General features: G+C 43.9%; 1 protein-coding gene across 1 annotated transcript in view; it reads right to left on the bottom strand.

The window, feature by feature from the left end:
• The window catches only part of Ptprn2 (protein tyrosine phosphatase receptor type N2), a 748,763-nt gene that overhangs the window by 422,133 nt on the left and 307,247 nt on the right, over positions 1–19,383 (bottom strand). Inside the window, exon 5 of the mRNA XM_021179074.2 lies at positions 2,697–2,859. Within this exon, the coding sequence (XP_021034733.1) occupies positions 2,697–2,859 (163 nt within the window). The remainder of the gene's footprint in view (positions 1–2,696; positions 2,860–19,383) is intronic.

Genomic DNA, 19,383 nt, shown 5'->3' with positions numbered 1-19,383 from the left:
TAGCAGCCTCTCATCTAATTATCCATGCTATGGGTGGTTGTGGAGGTCCCTAAACCACAAATATGTTCTAGCTGCCCTATCACTCAGGATACCCCCAGTCCACCTTCCAATCCTGCTGCATGTCCTTCACGTTGCATATTTATCTCCATTCCTGTACTTACTCCATTTCAACTACATTTTTTGTTGTTTCTTTTATTAAATATGACTGAAAAATTTGAAGTGCAGGTTCAGTCTCATATCTTTCCAATCTCAGAGCCCATTATAGTTGCTTTATATTAATTATGTTCTCAAATACTTCTGAAAGTAAATTAATTAATGGTATCAACAAGCAATGAATTTCAGCTTGGCCCTCTTCAGTGGCATGTGGAATGGGGATGTAATTGTGCTCTGTGGGTAAAACTAGAGCATGTTAATGTTATGCAAAGCACCTGAAAGGACTCTGAGCCAGTGCTACTCTGGACAATAAAGCAAGAAGGTAGGCACCCCACTAACAACATAGGGACAGTGGTAGAGTGGATTTAGTTATATGTGCTCAAAGCATGTATCAGAGTGGCTCCTGGCCATGCCCGTTTAGGAGGAGCATGGAAGTTCTACTCCCTATGGTTTTTGTTATGAGGTAATCAATCCAACAGTCTCAAAGAGAATAAATCAAAATTCTGTCTATGCAGGAGTCAGATTCTCTGGGATAGATATACAGAAAAAAAATGATTTGTAAACAATTCACTAGAAATTGGATGCATGTTGAAACACCACCAGTGGCTACAGTTTAAATTGCTACAGAGATAGCCTGTCACCCGATGGGAGGGGTGGGAGAAGCCCCTAGTTCCAGGCTTGCTGCGGAGCCCTGCGGCAGCTTGGATTGCTGCTGCACTTCTGTGCTTTGTGCAGACGATGCTCATTAGAAATGTGACTCAGCTCTCTCCTCATTTAAGCACTCAACAGAAAATAATGAGTTCTGGGCTTTCACACTTTAAAAAAAAATATGAAGAAACATCTATCTGAATACAGAAGGAAAAAAAAATGTATAAGCCAGAAGTGCCCTCCAGCGCTCGGCCTCTGAATAACTCACAGCCATTGCTCTGAAATGGCCACCCCATTGGATGATTATAATGTCCATTAGTTCACACTGGGCTGCTTTTGAAGGGAAATAACAGCTGTGGGTAAAACGACTGGGCTATAGGCATCTACTGGCACTGTTGTGGCTACCTGTGATGTGAGGTCATCCTTCTGAGTGGTGGTTTCAAGGAACCCAGGAGCCAACATAGTGTGAGTGGTACTGATGTCATGGTACTCTGGCCACACTCTGCCAGCTCCCCTTGCCAACTGCTCTTTCTGGGCTGTGGGGGACATGAGCACTTGCCACTGCTTCTCCGCTCTATGGGTCCCGCCCGAGCCCACAGAATCATCTAGAAAAATATGCCACCCCTTGTGGACATCTGCCAAGAGAAGCCCTCGTTCTAGCAGAGCAAATGGTGTTGTCATTCTACATGAGGAAGGCTTCAAGTACCTTCAGGGAGTCAGCTACTGGTGCTGGGATCACAGCATAGGCGTATGCTATGTATGTATGATAGGTATATTAGAACAGAGGAAGTGCAGGACTGAGAAAATCTCCAGATGTGGGTGCTTAGCAGCATACTACAGTCTTAGACAGAAAACACAGCCCAGTGAGGTAACATTATGGACATTCATTAGAAAGAGCTGTTGAGCCTACAAAAAGCCTACCACGCACACCAGGGAGTCCAGCTTGCCCACCATCCCCACTCTCACCCTTAGAGATGAGCTGGTTCTCAGGCTCAAAACACACTGACTTTTGGAATCCATCCAGAACCCTTTGGCTTTTTTTTTTTTCAATTAAAAGTCTGGCAAGGCCTGTTTGCAACCTGCTCTGAAAACATCTTAGTGACCATACTTTGACACCTTAGATGCCCACTGAAAAATGTGACTTGGCTCCAAAACAAGCTTACTCTAACACCCTGACTGAATGAGCCAGGATCATTCATTTCACTAACAGCTGTACTCGTTATAACCTTCATAATCTGAGAAGCTTTGGCCTCCAAACGAGAAGTCCTATCAGTTTCTTACTTTGTACCTTGGACCTAGCCGGCAAGTCTGGTCCTGAATAGCATGGTGATTGCCCTGTGCCTAAGCCTGCTTTCAACAGATGGACAGTTGTCTAGAGCCCAAGCCTGAAAGCCTTACTGTTTTGGACACCATGTCATCTTGATACTCTATCCTAGATAGACAGTCATTCTGTTGCCCTGAGATATCCCCACCAGTGACTTTCCAGAAATTAGAAATATCCAGGGATATAGGGATTGCTGACTTAAAAACAGACCAGCCAGGTACCAGACCTAACTCCAGCCATGTTCAGATGCCCTTGTCTTCTTGCCATCTGGGCTATGTCTCCACTCCTATCCTGAGCACATTTCCTACAGACTGGGAGCAGAGCTCTTCCTTGGTCTCTTAGTACTAGATTTCCTGCAGTGGTGCCTGGAGCTAGCACAGCCCCAGGGTTCAGAACCTCCTTGCATGCAGCCTCACTCTTCTCATACTACCCAGAGCCTGTAGTCAGGAGGACAGCTGCTGGGAGCCTGAGAACTGAGACTGCTCACTCTGCAAAGATGTCTGTACCCTACAAACAACATACAAACAGGTAAAAGACAACCCAGGCCACGAGGAGTAGGCTGAAGCATCACCTTGGCTGGACGAGTCTCATGGTCTATCCTAGGGTGTGCATTTGCTGTTGGGGTCTGGGACAGAAGCTCCAGGTAGGGCAGATAGCGCCGAAGGGTCTTGGCCAGGGCCACCTCCCTCTCCAGACTGAACCATTTTTCATTGTCAGCATTCTGTTGTAAGGACCTGAAAAGCAAAGAGAACAATGACTCAACCATCCTGAGCCTGAGATGGGGACAGGTGCAAGCATGGTATATGCACAGCCTCGGCAGCCTGCAAGGATGCAGCTATGCAGTGAGCTGCTGGTCAATACCTATGCATCTCCTTGACCAGTGTTGTTTCTTTTCTTTCTTTTTTTTTTTTTTAGTGTAATATTTTACAACAGCAGAAAACAAACCCAAGTACTAAACACTAACAACACACTACAACCCAGAGAAGAGGACGTGCATGCAGAGGCTACAGGTATAAGCTAAGTCTTTACAGTTGACTGCTGAACTGGCTATGACCCCCGTTGTGCTGGTTGGTGACAGGACTAGCAACTATTGTTACCTGGAGATGTCATCCTCCTGCCCCAGGACCTACTTGCAGCAAAACACACAGGATGCTTTTTTATCTTCACAAAAGATAAGAATTCACTCTCAGTGATCAGTCATCACAGCGAGCAGAGGTAGCCTTGCTGGCTTTTTCCAAACTGCTTGTACTTAAGCATCAACTAACTTACACTATCCCTTAAGTTCTGGATGAGAAAGGCACCTTCAAAGGCAGAGATGTAGATTTCCATCAGTCTCAGCGTCAGCCGCAGCTCTGCTGGTCACACCACAAGAGTGAGTGAGGAGCCTGGACTCACAGTTCCCACAGTATGTGGAATGCAGTGGAGCTGTTGGGAGGGGCTGACGAGTGGCCCGACAGGACTCATGTATAACATACTGCCCACGGTGTCCTCTGACATTGCTGACATGAGACAGATGGAAATGGATCACAAAAAAAACACAAACAAACAAACAAACAAACAAAACCACACCCACTACTGACACCTGCAGCATAAGCTCTCTGACTGAGGCAGGTGGCTCAGATATATCATGGTAACACTCAAGAAGCTGAGGCAGAGGAATGAAAAGTTTGATGCCAGGTCAAATAACCTAATAAGGTCCTGTTCAAATTAAATAATTGAGAATCCCATACATGCATGTGTATTTCTACCAAATTCACACCCAATTCTGTATCCTATATCACCACTACTTTCCTTTCCCAACTTCAGTTGATTTTCTTCCTTCTTTCTTTTTTTTTTTTTTTTTGATTTTTTTTTTAAAAAAGGGTTTCTCTGTGTAGTCCTGGCTGTCCTAGAACCCAGTCTGTAAACCAGGCTGGCCTCAAACTCAAACAGATCCACCTGTCCCTGTCTTCTGAGAGCTGGAATTAAAGGCATCATTGCTCAGGTTGCTTTTCTTTAAAAGTCACTGCATTGGCTAGTTTTATGTTAACTGGACACAGGCTAGAGTCATCTTAGAGGAGGGAACCCCACTTGAGAAAATGCCTCCATAAGATCCGATTGTAGACAAGCCTGTAGGGCATTTTTTTAGTTAATGATTGGTATGGCGGTAGGGAAGTCCATCCCATTGTGGACGGTGCCATCCCTGGGCTGATGGTCCTGGCTTCTATAAGAAAGTAGGTTGAGCAACCCATAAGAAGCCAATAAGCAAAACCTCTCCATGGCCTCTGCATCAGCTCCTGCCTCCAGGTTTCTGCCTTCCTTGGGTTCCTGCTTCCAATGATGAATTGTTCCCCAAGTTTCTTTCAGTCATGGTGTCTCATCACATCAATACTAACCCAACTAAGACTTTCACAGTCTATTTAGTGGTGCCTGGATGTGTATGAGTAAAGAATCAGCTAGTCCTACGGGAACATGGGTAACCTCTCAGGCACCACAACCCTGAAAAGAATTAACCCTCCAGCTCCCAGCAGCCATCAACTGCAAGTGTCCTTAAAAGGAGATTTAAGAAGATAGAGGTGTAGCTCAGTGACTGTGCAGGTACCTAACTTCAGGATCGTGGTTCAATCCCCAGTACTACACATACACAAAAAAAGCATCTGCAGTGCTGAGAAAGACAACCAGAGAGAAGGCTGACATGACACAGACATGGCAGAAGGCAAAGAGAGTCTGCTGTGGAAAAGGAAAAGTGTACTTAAAACCCTACAAAACTCTGTGAGCTTTGAACAAAAAGCAAGAGTATGGCCTTGGTAGTGTGGAAGAGTCAGGCACAACACCCCCAGCAGGGTCCAGGCTCATCCCATCTTTGTTTTAGCACAGGGCTGCCACGAATGACTTCCTACCTATGGAGTGATTGTTTTCACATTTAATACTAACTTTGTGACATGCTGTGGCAGTGCCCAGGCTCTGCATAGCAGCCACTTAGCTGTCAGATGGTCTGTGTTAACATCTGTGCCATAGATGTCCAGGAAGAGATGTTCGATGTTATAAACACCTTGGGCATAGCTCACCTTGTAGGTAGATTAGGGGGTAGGGGTAAAAAGATCAAGGCCAAGGAATCTCAGGCTTGAGTGACCTATGGGCCTGACAACTGCAGAGAACAGAGTAAACCTACAGATAGCTTGTAGGAACAGTTGAATGTGACTGCAATAGAAGTCAGCAAGAGCCATGGCAGCTGTAAGAGAGGTGTCAGAGAAGTGGCCAGGCATCACAGACCCTGAACAGGGTCTGGACAAGCTAGGACAATGGGACAGAGACTCTAGAACTTGAAGATTCCATGACAGAGGTGGGAGGAGAGTGATGTCAAGAAGACATTGACCAATTGACCAATTGCTGACCCCATGCTCCTCCCAGGTCCCTCCAAGAAAGAATCCCACCTGCCTTGTAGCCTGTATGTGGGCAGCAGGCCAGCTGCATTGAACATTCTGTCTTCCACACTAGTGCTAACTGCCTGTTCTACCAATGAGGATGCCTTCTGGTGGAGGAATGAAATGCAGGCAGGCTCATTGATGAGCCAGGACTAAAGCCATATACATAAACCACACTGCTAATAAGAGTCAAAGACTTCTCTAGCAGACTGAGTCTAATGACGGGGAATGCTGACAGAATGCTTTGAATTTTGATTACTTTCGGGCTTTCGATTCATTAAGCCTCTTGTTTATGTCTAGAAAAGAGACAGGAATTAGTCAAATAGGTCAGATCCTCTGAGCTACTGTGGCCCTGGCTGCCCATATCGTATTGCCTCCAGAAACTTTCCCAAATCCCCAGTGTCAGCTACCATTAGCTCACTTTCCCTCAGACCTCTGGTAGTCCTGCCTCCATATCTTCCAGCTCCTAGCAGGCTCCTGGCTCTGCCCTCCAGCATGGTCCCATCAGAGAGAATCTTCCCATCTCCTCTCCCTCTGCCCTGGGGGAGACTTCACAGCTGGAGGGTGTGACTTTTCTGGAGCAGAAGCAGAAGCTACCCTGCCCCACCTCAAGCCTGGCCTCTTCTGGCTCACTCAGATCTCTGCTGGGCAAGGAGGTGACATCACCAGGGCTGTGGCACAAAAGAGCTAAATTCACATGTGCAGTCACAGGACTCTACAGCTGTTCTACTTGCGTTCTTCACTTGGTTCCTCAATGCTAGTCTTCACTGGATATTTGTGTAATTATAAACGTTTCTTTTGTTGGTTCATTAGCCATAATTCTAAGAGGTCACTTTACAGTGCATAGTATTCACCTGTAACTGAGCCTGTTACAGGTGCCTGTAAGTGAAGGTGACAGTTCAAGTGATCTGTGGGAAACAAGTATAGTAAGGCTGTGAGCTTTCTCCCTGCTGTTCTGTGTGTGACCATCTTGTGTTGCCAAAAATTGCCTTTACAGCCACAGACAAGCCCCACAGTGCATCATTTGTTGTTTCATCGATGAACTCTGCATGAGATTGAAATAGTGAGGTATGACCGCAGGGCCCTGGTGCAACCTCAGGTCCCTGGTGCTCAGTGGTTTTGGGGTGTGCATCCCAGTGCATTAGCCTGGCTTCTTTTCCTCCTCTCACAGTTAGTATAGGAAAGCTGCTTCAGCTCCTAGATCTCTGCGGAAATATTAAGTTCACCATTGCATTTGAAAGGTGTTTTGAGGCATGTGAAGTTCTGGGTTGATCTTCCTTTTTTTCCCTCAGTGCTTTCTTGCCTTTGACCAAGAGCAACCAGCAACCACGCAACCTTCCTCTCTCTTTCTTCTTGCTCTCTTGCTGAGGTTTGGAGCCATTTGATCACAGGGTGCCTTGGTTTTTCATATTCGTTTCTCTTGGGGGAGTCATACAGCTTCCTAGATGTCATACAGCTTCCTAGGTGTGTTTGTTCAAATGAGAAATGTCTCCCATGAGCTTAGAACATGGGCTTGGACACTTGGTGTGCACATACTGTGTAACAGTTTCCTCGAGAGATTGAAACGTTCCATTCCTCTGGGAAGCTCCTTAAGGCAGAAGTTAATCAATTCCAAATACTTCTGGGAAGTCCCTGAAACTGACCAGATCCTCTGGGCTTCTCCCTCCCAAGAATAGTTAATAAAAGTTGCTGAGAGCTGCCCTCAGACAAGCCAAGCTGCCAAGAAGACTCTTGACAACAAACTGGATCAGCTACTTGGAAGAAGACCACCAGCTGAGCTACCTGGAAAATGTTGAGACCAACTGAGCCACATAGAAGGAACACTCTCCAACCCGTTGAGCTGCCTGCAGGCTATGCAATGTGCTTCAGAGTCCCAGCTTTGTGAACTATCACCCATGCCAGGGTGAGCTTTGATGGTGCAGCTGTCTGGTGAGTCATTTCTACTTCTCTAAGTAACCTCTTGCTCATATTCCTCTAAGTAACCAAGTTGGGCTTTTATGGTATCCATACGGGGGATCACTATCTGGAGTGGGTAGTGGTGTGTGTGTGTGTGTACAAGTGCATGTGTATAGATAGTGGTTATGGCAGCGGTGTTGGTGTTGCTGGCAGTGGTGACGGCACTGTGTGTGTGTGTGTGTCTGTCTGTCTGTTGCATTTTCCCAAGGAAAGTGTGTGTGTGTGTATGTGTGTGTGTGTCTATCTGTCTGTTGCATTTTCCCAAGGAAAGTGTGTGTGTGTGTGTGTGTGTGTGTCTGTGTCTGTGTCTGTGTCTCTCTGTTGCATTTTCCCAAGGAAAGTGTTGTTATACATCACGAATTAGTGGCATTTGGGGGTAGATTATGCTGCTGTAGCTGGTACGGCCTTGCTGGAGGAAGTACCTCACTGGGGACAGGCTTTAAGAGTTTATAGCACTGCTCTACTTGGGGTTCATGCTCTGGTTTATGTTTATGGACTTTCCCCCTGGAACAATAAGCCATAATAAACTCTCACTTCCTTACAGATGCCTTTGGTCATGGTTTTTTATTACAACAACAGAGAAGTAACTAATACAGTACATCTCTGGGCTTATCATTTTCACCATGTGGAAACAATTTTGGTTGTCTGCAAATGACTTTCTTTTTGCCTATACTTCTATCTTCCCTCGTCCCTGGGGCTCTGCCTTCATACATATTTGCTCCCTGAATGTCTCTGGACTCAATGGCGATGCTTACTTTGCTCTATCCTTTCTGTTTTCTTATTGCTATATCTCTAGATTTGCTACAATTTTCTACATGCATCTCCCTTGCTACTCGCCTAGCATGCATTCTTCATATCTCCCACCTCTTGCATCTGTATCATTCCATCTGAACTCAGGGGTCTCACTTTCCTGCCTCTTCTTCTGGTTAATAACCCTTGATTGGATTCTACACTGTATTTTTTTCCTTTGGGTGATATATACTCATTTATTTCCATAGCCTTTTTCTTTTTCATTGCTGCTTTTGTTGTTGCTGTGGTTGTTAAGAGTCAGTCTAGCTATGTAGTTTAGTTTGGGGCTTGAACTCACGATCTTTCTGCGGTGGTCTTTTCAGTGCTGGTATTATCATGCCTAGCTGCCATTAGCCTCTTGCCCCTCTATTCTGACATCCCGCTGACTTCTTAGGAACAGTTCTACCCTTCAAGTCTTACCTGTAAGGTGAGTACAATGGTGGTTATCTACAAGTTATTCCTCTAGAAGCCTGAAATCTCTGCTGCTTGATCTCAAATGAAGGTCCCATTTTGGAGACAACACCTTGCACACTGGAAAGGTTGGTGTGTAACATGGTGAGATGTCGCCAACCTCCCAAGACATGGTGAGCTCTTTCACTGCTCATGGTGACTACACATCTCCTGGGAAGACATCTCCAAGCTCTTGCTGGTTTTGCCAAAGTGTAACACTGAGTGCCTCACTGTGGTCATGCTGGCAGGTACCCCAGTCCCCACTGTGTTCAGCCAACTTACTCCCATGAGTGATGATTGGGGTCATCAGAAAGTTACTGCTTATTCTCTGACTCACTGTCTGTCACCCTTTGTATCTCAAGGGCCTGTTGTTCGTTGGTTTGTTTGTTTCATGCAGAATAAGAAGGTGTCCTTTTTGCTCTGTCTTGACCAGTTATTTAGAGTCTCGAACCGGGCACAACCAATGACCATCTTATCACAGCAGGGTAGGTGAACGGAAAAGTCTCCACATAGTGGATACTATTTATGCTTGATAAAGAATGAATGTACCATTGACATCAGATGCAGTCTAGTGAAAGCACGTATCTCAGAAACCCATTACAATGTCCATGATTATAGGAAACTCATCTACAAATAAATCCAGTATAGACACTGGAGAGAGGGATGTGCACAAGCCATAAATAGAACTCTGGGAGGCTGAAACATTCTGTTTATTGACCTGTGCTCCTGGCACTCACATGCTAATGTCAAAAGTTGTCAGGTTATATATTTGAGAACTCCTACTTCACAGAATATAAAATTTACTGGAATGGAACATCACAAGTCCCCCAAAGAGTGTTGACACCCAGCTATGTCCCCTACAAAATGGCCTTCTGAAAGGATATGGCTGCCTAATCTTCCATCCTAGTCTGGCTGTCAGCATCCCTGTCTCAAAAGACAGCCATCTCCAAAGACTCAGCCAGCCCTGTCTGGGGTGGGATTAGGCTTCTGAGACCACTGTTACAATGCCTGTGAGACCATGGCCCACTTCAGTCAAGCCATCATATCCACTCTCTATACTGCAAGCTAGGTGCAGCTATAGCTGTCATGTGTCTTTCTAACTGTTCAGGGTCTTGCTGGACTTGGGCACAGAGCCTCTGCTGACTTGGGTGTCATTGAAAGAGCATTCCAAGCAAGGCATCATCCATCCCTGTAGAATCCATTGGGCCTGAGTCCTGGCACCAACCACATCATTTAATTTACATGGACCAGGCCCCAGACAAATGAAACTGTTTTTCTCACAGAGATCAGCCCATGGATCTTAACAACCTATTCACACGTGGGGGCTCAAGACAGTGACCAGAGATCAGGTCTATTCAGGTTTTCAGTCACTTTTGGTTGCTACCTGCTGTCACAGGGCTTTCTTAGAACTAGGGGAAATGTCTTTTTCACCACAAGCTAGCTTGTACCACCTTCTATCCTAACAGGAAGAACTGTACTACATAGAACAAAAAGCTACTCTCAAGAGATCTGGCTGTGGCCACATGCTGATCCTACCATACTCTGTGTATGAGAGGAACATACATGTACAAACAGAAGATACATGTACATACATGTGCATGCAATAGACTGATTCCTTTGCGAGTGAACCCCAGAACATCTTTCTGTGTAACACCTTCTGGGTTTTAATGTCAGGTTTCATAGAATAATTTTCTTCCTTGAAGGTACTCTCTTGACTGGTGTTTATACTTTGAGGTTTGGGAACTTCTGGATTTAAGTGATATTTGTATAGGCAAAGTGAGATATTTGAGGATGAGGCACAAATTTAAACATGAAATTCAGTTGAATTTTACATAAGACATAGAGGCTAACATTCACTTTATAGAGTCTATTTGGTAAACTCTCCCTCCTGCAGGTGATAGCCTTGAAGATCACGTAATGAATCCTTTATCCTGGATGGTCTTTTAAGATCATTTAGTGACCTCTGTGCCTAGTAGAATTTCTTGTATACATCATTTCAATGCTAAGAACAGTTTCAGATATTGGATTTCTAGGTTAAAGGTACCTCAATATGTGTTTGTGTGCGTGTGTGTACATGTGTGTGTGCCTGTGTGTGTCCATGTGTGTCCTTCCTAAGACTTCAACACTACATTTTGAACAAAATCAGATGCAGAAAATTACTTGTGCCATCCTCTAGAGAGGCATTTCTGGGAGAATGTCATGAGTCAGAGAAAGATGTAATATCACCTGGAACATTGCCAATGTCACGCCTGCAGTGGACCATGGAAGCAGTACTTCATCCCAATGTGACCACTCCTTGCCATGCTTGGGCTTCTCCTGTGACCTAGACATACTTTAGAAAATTAGACTTTAAGTGGATACAACTCATTATAAATTCCTCACATGAAAGTTAACTGGGAATCAGGTACTAGCTGATGTTTCATGTTGACAAGACAGATTTTCAAGGATGTGTTATTGAGGTATTTAAAGGAGGAGGATTGGAAGTCCAAGGTCAGCCTAGGCTGCAAAGCAAGAAGGGTAGAAAGAAAAGAAGAATAGAAAGGAGCAGGTAGAAGGAATGTATTCTGAAAAGAAGGTAGAAAGGAAGACAGGAAGGCAGGCAAGCTGCTACTGTTATGGGTGATACCAGCATATATTTAAAATTCCAGCAAGAAAATGCAAGTAAAAACTACAGTGAAATATCACCTCACACATTAGAATGGCTATTATCAAAATATAGAAACTGATACTGGTGAGGATATAGCAAAGGCACTCCCACAATGCACACTGCTGCTGAGAATGTAATTGTTATGGGGAACAATGCGGAAGGTCCCAGGAAGTCTGAAAGTAGGACAGCCTTGGAATCTGCTCATCTGCTTCCAGATATTTCTCCAAAGGAACTAGAATCAAGTGTCAAGGAAATGCTGGGGCTGATGCTGATTGCAGCACTATTCACAAGTGCCATAGTAGGAGATGAGTCTAGGCATCTATTGTGATCAAATAAATATGGACACCATGGACTGTCAGGCAGCTGTGAAGAGTGAAACCCTATCCTTTGCAGCAGAGTAGATGGAACCAACCAGGAAACATGCTAAATGAAATAAGCCAGACATTTTTTTAATCAGGTATTTTCTTCATTTACATTTCCAATGCTATCCCAAAAGTCCCCCATACCCTTCCCCCCAACTCCCCTACCCACCCACTCCCACTTCTTGGCCCTGGCACTCCCCTGTACTGAGGCATATAAAGTTTGCAAGACCCATGGGCCTCTCTTCCCAATGATGGCTGACCAGGCCATCATCTGATACATATGCAGCTAGAAACACGAGCTCTGGGGGCGGGGGTACTGGTTAGTTCATATTGTTGAGCTATAGGGTTGCAGATGCCTTTAGCTCCTTGGGTACTTTCTCTAGCTCCTCCATTGGGGGCCCTGTGATCCATCCAATAGCTGACTGTGAGCATCCACTTCTGTGTTTGCTAGGCCCCGGCATAGCCTCACAAGAGACAGCTATATCTGGGTCCTTTCAGCAAAATCTTGCTAGTGTATGCAATGGTGTCAGCGTTTGGAGGCTGATTATGGGATGGATCCCCAGATATGGCAGACTCTAGATGGTCCATCCTTTCATCACAGCTCCAAACTTTGTCTCTGTAACTCCTTCCATGGGTGTTTTGTTCCCAATTCTAAGAAGGAGCAAAGTGTCCACATTTTGGTCTTCGTTCTTCTTGAGTTTCATGTGTTTTGCAGATTGTATCTTGTATCTTGGGTATTCTAAGTTTCTGGGCTAATATCCACTTATTAGTGAGTACATATCATTTGAGTTCTTTTGTGATTGGGTTAACTCACTCAGGATGATGTCCTCCAGGTCCATCCATTTGCCTAGGAATTTCATAAATCCATTGTTTTTAATAGCTGAATAGTACTCCATTGTGTAAACGTACCACATTTTCTGTATCCATTCCTCTGTTGAGGGACACCTGGGTTCTTTCCAGCTTCTGGTTATTATAAATAAGGGTGCTATGAACATAGTGGAGCATGTGTCCTTCTTACCAGTTGGAACATCTTCTGAATATATGCCCAGGAGAGGTATTGCTGGATCCTCCGGTAGTACTATGTCCAATTTTCTAAAGAACCACCAGACTGATTTCCAGAGTGGTTGTACAAGCTTGCAATCCCACCAACAATGGAGGAGTGTTCCTCTTTCTCCATATCCTTGCCAGCATCTGCTGTCACCTGAGTTTTTGATCTTAGCCATAAGCCAGACATTTTTAAAAAGCTAAATAAAAAGACATGTCATCTCTTAAGCACCAGAGCACAGAAAGGAATAGATCCTGGTGAATACAGCACAAAGCTGGCCACAGCTCACAGTAATATAGCCTGTTCTTTGAGAGGCCTGGAGAGAGACACTTGAACTCTATATACAAGAGAGGGCTGAAGGGAGGACAGGCCAGTGGTCGTAATCTGATCTGTGCATTCCATGGGCACTCAAATGGAAGTCACGCTGAATTCATGCATTTGTGTCAAAATAAAAAAATTAAAATAAAAGGTCTCCTAAGGCTGAGATTCATCAGAAATTTTCCCATCTCTGTTCCTCTCATATGAAACACTCATCCTATCATCAGGTATGGCAGTCAACATCTGTAATTCTAGCACTTAGCAGCTAAAGCAGGAGGTAATACCATGGGCTCCAGGCCAGCTTGGACTACAATGTTAGATAATTGCTACAATGTGCTATTCAGCATACCAAATATAAATACAAAAATAAAACCAGTCTTTGGTGCAGAATATTCAGTCACACTATGAACCCCAAGATTGTGTTGTTTAATGGGAAAAAAAAACTGTGTCTAGTTGTAGTGCAGGTCAGCCTTAGCACACACCTTTAATCCCAAACAATAAAAGTTTGTAGAAGTAAGCACCCAAGTTTGAAAGTGATGTTTAATTGAGTGGCAGACAAAGTGATGAATCAGAGAAAGATTTGACAGAGTAGTATATGCCCAACTCTCACAAGAAGACAGAGGAAAGGGAAGTTACTTGAGGGAGCAGTACAGAGAGAGTAAAAAGGGTGAGAAGATAGTTTTACTGGGAGAGTCTTACAGAGATAGGTTAAAGAGAGAAAAAGTTAGACACACATGAAGACAGAATAAGTCAGAAGGATCTAGAAGATCATAAAAAGATTGCTGGAGTTAGTTTGAGGCCAAGCAGAGCAATTCAGGAGGAACAGAGAGAAGCCAACTTCAACCAGTCAGCTTGGAAAGGAGTTTGAGGTAGAACAGCTGAGTTGAACCAGCCAGAGAGAGCTCAAAAAGAACAAGAAAAGGTGAGCTTATTAAGCAGCATGTCTCAGAGAAAAACATTCTAAGCCTAGATTAGATTGTAAGAGGCTAGAAACCTCCAGGACTAGTCTAGGTAAACAGACTGAGGTAGTAAGCCTTAGATGGCAATTACTTCAGGATAATGAAAGTTATTATTACACACCCTGCCTTGTTGCCAATGTCTGGTTCAGCCCATGGCAACCATAATTTGTGAGATTGTTCAGAGTTCTGTGTATCTCAAGCCATAGCTAATTTTCCTGACCACTTCTTAGTGGGTGAAATTTCATTTTCTATGTTATTAGATTGTAATTCAGCTGGTCCATTTACTCTTCTGTTATTTTGTTTACTTTTCTCACCAATCGATAATCAATACAGACAGAGGCAGATCATGAAGGTGCCTTTAAGTGGCCTTATTTGTCTTGTTTGTGTCTCTTCTGTGCATGGGACATAGTTTGTGACCCTGGAGTAACTCATGATGACTGAGTGACCACTGTCACTCTGTATTTTGTGTTGTAGCAATCAATATGGACCTGTACTGGATCACTTGGCTTCAAGTCAGCCAACAATTTATGGGGCCATTTCCACCTTCTAAAAACGCTGAATGTCTCTCACACCTGGAATCCACGCTTCATGCTCACTGTTGAGTGCCCTATGCTTTCCACCCTTGAACATGCTGCTAGAAGTTGCTGTGTAATCTGTGTAATCCGAAAGAAGCTAAAGAGAGCAGAGGGGCACTCAGTGACAGTCCTTTCATGTCACTTGGCTTCACGTGCAGGCCCTGGGCCAACCAACATGGACTGTGGAGATGGTCCTCATACATACCAGCCACCTAGTCCCGGTTCCCATATCAGATCTGAAGAAAACAGCTGGCTCTTGGTTCTCAGTGATCCTGCATGTGCCAAGCCTCACCCTTTATAGTGACATCTGACACACCCCATGCTGATCCCACATGGCTCTGTCCAATACAGATCACCACATGGCCTCTTCTACCTAAGGCAAGGCATTTATACATGGGGGACCACAAATGACCAGCTACGACTGCTGCTCTCTCAGCTTATGGATCAAATGGGAATCCTCAAAGAAAGACCAAGTTCTCTTCTTTGTCTTCCCTCTCTCTCCATCTGCTATGAAAGTGGAGCCCAGAGCACATATTAATAAGCATCTTATCACTGACCTACCCTGCAACTCTCACCCTCCCATTTCTTAAAATATTGAGACAGGGTCTCATTCTATAGTTCAGGCTGACCTTGAGCTTTTGATCTTCCTGCCTTAGCCTCCAAGGACCAGGACAAGAGGCATAAGGTGTACCCCACAATGTTCAACCTTATCTTCACTGTGAATGAATCACTGATTTGAGACAAGCTATTCTGTTTCTATGGAGATCTAATGCCATGTATGAAAGAGGTCCAAACTCCATTCCATGGCCAGCTGTAAATCTGCTAAGGAAAACCCGAAAGACTTTTGATCACCGTTGTCACCAATCTTGTCATTCAGACACATTGCACATCCCTCACCCTTCCCTTTTTTTTTTTTTTTACAAATTCAGTGACTTTTGTAACTTACGCTGTTGGGGTAGGTTCTAGTAGATCAAGAAGAAAGTGTCTGGGGTAGGAAGGGAAGAAGCTAAAGCAAATTTGGCTCCTACTCTCTAGGGATTGAGGACACATGGGCTCCTTTAATTAATAATTGAATAAGTCTGTTGCTTGGAAACCTGGGGTGATGGCTATCTGTGAATTTACAATCAGACACAATTATTTAAAATGCCGAAGAAGACAAATGCAAGCCAATAACAGGGCACAGAGGAAAAAGAGGCCCAAGCACCACTAATGTGGATGCCCTGCTGGGCTCCCACACATCTCTCAGAACTGTTTGGTGTTGGTTATGTTGGTTATGAAGCCTGTACTTCAAAACAAAAGTGTCCAAGGGTCAGATTTTAAAGGAGGCAACAGATTAACCAGGAAGCAAAGCCAAAGTGGGAGCAGCAGCGCCATCCTGAGGCAGGAGCGGGGAATACAGCAGAGGCTCCCAGGCTCCAGATGATCACAGTTACAGGGAACTGGACGGCGCTGCAGCAGGACAGTAAAGGACCAGAGTGCAGTACTCATAAAACATGGCGCTGGTGAATGCAGCAGGAGGGACCATGACAAAGGATATTTCACCTGAGACATCTGACTAAGCCAATATATGAACAAAGGCATCCTAAGCTTATATAATGCCACTGGCGGTTATATTTGCAATTAAAACACAGCATATTATACATAAAGTTATAAAGTACACAGATAAGGATGTCTGCTGAAAATAGTGGGTATAAATATACTTTTGAGTCATCCACTGGAAACAGAAAAGTTACTGCACAAATTAGGGCCACAAAAAAAAAAAGAAAGAAAGAAAGAAAGAAAAAGAAAAATTTCCAAAAAAGTTCAAATCTAACATCAGACTAAAAAGCAATAGCATTTGACTCTCAAATTTACAGGCTAAAGCATAGAAATGTGAGAGAAAGAAAAAAATGTTATATGCCTTAATTGTTCCAAAAGGATGTGAAATGACAACCACAGGTAAATAGAGAAAAACTCAGGAGGAGGTAGCACCAAGGCCATGGCCAGAGGCAATATAAACAAGATCTTCAACTTAACTCAAGAAGTAAATCTAAAGATAGCAGAAAGAAGAAAGCCCAAGAAATAGGTTTATAAAAATTATTTTAAGTAGATGAAAAGAAAACTTAAGTTAACTGTCACAGGGATTATAGCCACACAGGGCTGAACCATTTCTTCATGCTGACAGGGCAGCACACAGGCACTAGGCGAACATCCTGAAAATCTCTATGGAGACAGCTTTCTTTGAAGATACTCACAATGAGAGACTATGAGACTTACGTACAAAGAAAAATGATGTTTAAATATATCATGGAACAGATCACTTCAATGATAAAGGAAAGTTTCCTGGTGACTTTGGAGGTAAAAATGTGGAACTGTACAATTGACAGGTGACACTGGTATGGTGGAGAGGCAGGGGATGGGAAGTAGGGGGCGGGGAGCTGGGAACAGGAATAAGAAGGTGAAGGATCCCTGCAGGATGCAAGGAGTTGAGAGCTAAGGAACAAGAAACATGGTGCAAGGAGCAGGGAACTAGGAGCTAAAAGCAGGGGGCCAGGCTCAGGGAGCAAGACACATAGAGCAAAATATGACCCAATGAGCTGGTGTCAGGCTGTGTTATGGCTCATGACTTGACTATAGGGCCTCTGTACTGGCTATTTTTGTGTCAACTTGACACAGCTGGAGTTATCACAGAGAAAGGAGCTTCAGTTGAGGAAATGCCTCCATGAGATCCAACTGTAAGGCATTTTCTCAATTAGTGATCAAGGGGGAAAGGCCCCTTGTGGGTGGGACCATCCCTGGGCTGGTAGTCTTGGGTTCTATAAGAGAGTAGGCTGAGCAAGCCAGGGGAGGCAAGCCAGTAAAGAACATCCCTCCATGGCCTCTGTATCAGCTCCTGCTCCCTGACCTGTCTGAGTTCCAGTCCTGACTTCCTTTGGTGATGAACAGCAGCATGGAAGTGTAAGCCGAATAAACCCTTTCCTCCCCAACTTGCTTCTTGGTCATGATGTTGTGCAGGAATAGAAACCCTGACTAAGACAGCCTCCATGAGTACCGAGGCCCACAGTATCTAGTGGGAATCTCCCAGGCAGATAAAGACAAAGGTGAGAGGTCAGAGGGTCAAAATAAGGGGACCTAGGGGTTATGACACAGTGGAGTCTGGGCCTTGGGTAAAGAGCAAGGACAATATCCCATGGGTCAGATCAAAGCAAAGACAAGGCCAAGGAGGACACAGGAGCCAAGAAGCCAATTCTCCTTGACAGGACAGGGCTCAGAGAATAGACAAGAGTCTGGAGAATACCTAGCCAGTTCCTCCCAGAAGCTCTCGCTGGCCCTTAGAGATGGATGGCCAGTGTCATTCCCTTCCACTCATGAGGAAGGAAGGAATCAGGAGAGCAGAAAGTTCTTGTGTTGTTTTAAAACTCTGCCTCAAGGCTATCTCTGAGCCAGAAACAGAAACACTCCTCAAGACACATGAAAAAAAGTCACTGGCATTTTCTTCATGATTAAGTAAGCATTCAAGACAGATGTCTAGGCACCTAACATGTCAAGATATGTTCATAATTTATTATACATATATATGTTCACACATATATAACTATCTGCATAATACATAAACTGTTTCATATAATTTTATACTAATTTCTATAAATATATAATAAATAAGTGCTTAAATGTAACTACAACTTGATAAAAACATATGCATACACATATATATATATACATATATCATACACACATACATATGTAGTACATTCATATATATATGCATAAATACATCATACATATATACATCAGTCACTTTATAAAGGATGCCCCCAGGAATACTAGTCCACTCTACTATGAATGGAATGAATGAAGCATTGAGACTCCATTCATACACACACAAACTCACTGTCCTACCCAAGTGCCCACTTTTTACATGTTTTTACTGTTAATCTCACTAGATTTGAAATGGCCTCCATGATAACTCTGGGGCTCTGAATCACTCAACACACAAGGTCATAAAGGCAAAGAGTCATATTTTGTGTTACAAGGATTACTACATGGAAACTTCAGTTCAAGAATATTCTGTGTCGGACAGGGAAGCTTAGGGAAGCAAAACAAGAAAGATGAAGGAACAAATCCAGTGTTCAACCTGGACAATAGTCAAAGAGATGTAGCTAGAACGGTATGGATTTTGCCTGCCAAGGTATCTGATAATAGAGCTGTTTCATGTCACACATTACTGATGAGCGAATAAACTAGCACAAAAATGTTTATGGTTAATTTTGCAATATGCCAAACACTTGTTCTAGAAACTTTTATATGATTTAACATAATTATTTCATTTAGAAGCCTTTTCAAAAGTGTTCAGGAAATGGGTCAGATAATTTATTGTAAGACTGATCTTAGAACATTGGTAAATAGTTAAACAAATTCTTGGTTAGTGACAGAAAAAGGGTTTCGACTGGATTGTGGAATATGCTTAATAAACAGCTACTAGAACTCAAGTTTTCTGACTGTAAGATGGACGAGCAGGTCAAGGTGCTGGCTGTGCCCTGTAAGGATGTGATTCTATCTCCAGAAACAACATGGTGGATGGGGGAACTAGCCCAGCAGATTGTATTCTAACCCCATCCACACTCTTTATGTGTATGCATGCCTCCTCAACACACAGAAATAAATATAATGTAAAAAATTCCAAAGAGAGAGAGAGTAAGAACGAGAGTGAGAGAGAGCGAGAGCGAGAGAGAGCGAGGGAGAGAGAGAGAGAGAGAGAGAGAGAGAGAGAGAG

This window comes from Mus caroli, chromosome 12, assembly GCF_900094665.2.
Source record: "Mus caroli chromosome 12, CAROLI_EIJ_v1.1, whole genome shotgun sequence".
Classification (NCBI taxonomy): domain Eukaryota; kingdom Metazoa; phylum Chordata; class Mammalia; order Rodentia; family Muridae; genus Mus; species Mus caroli.
The sequence above is the reverse complement of the archived record's forward strand: the minus strand, read 5'-3'. Positions and strand labels throughout refer to the sequence as shown.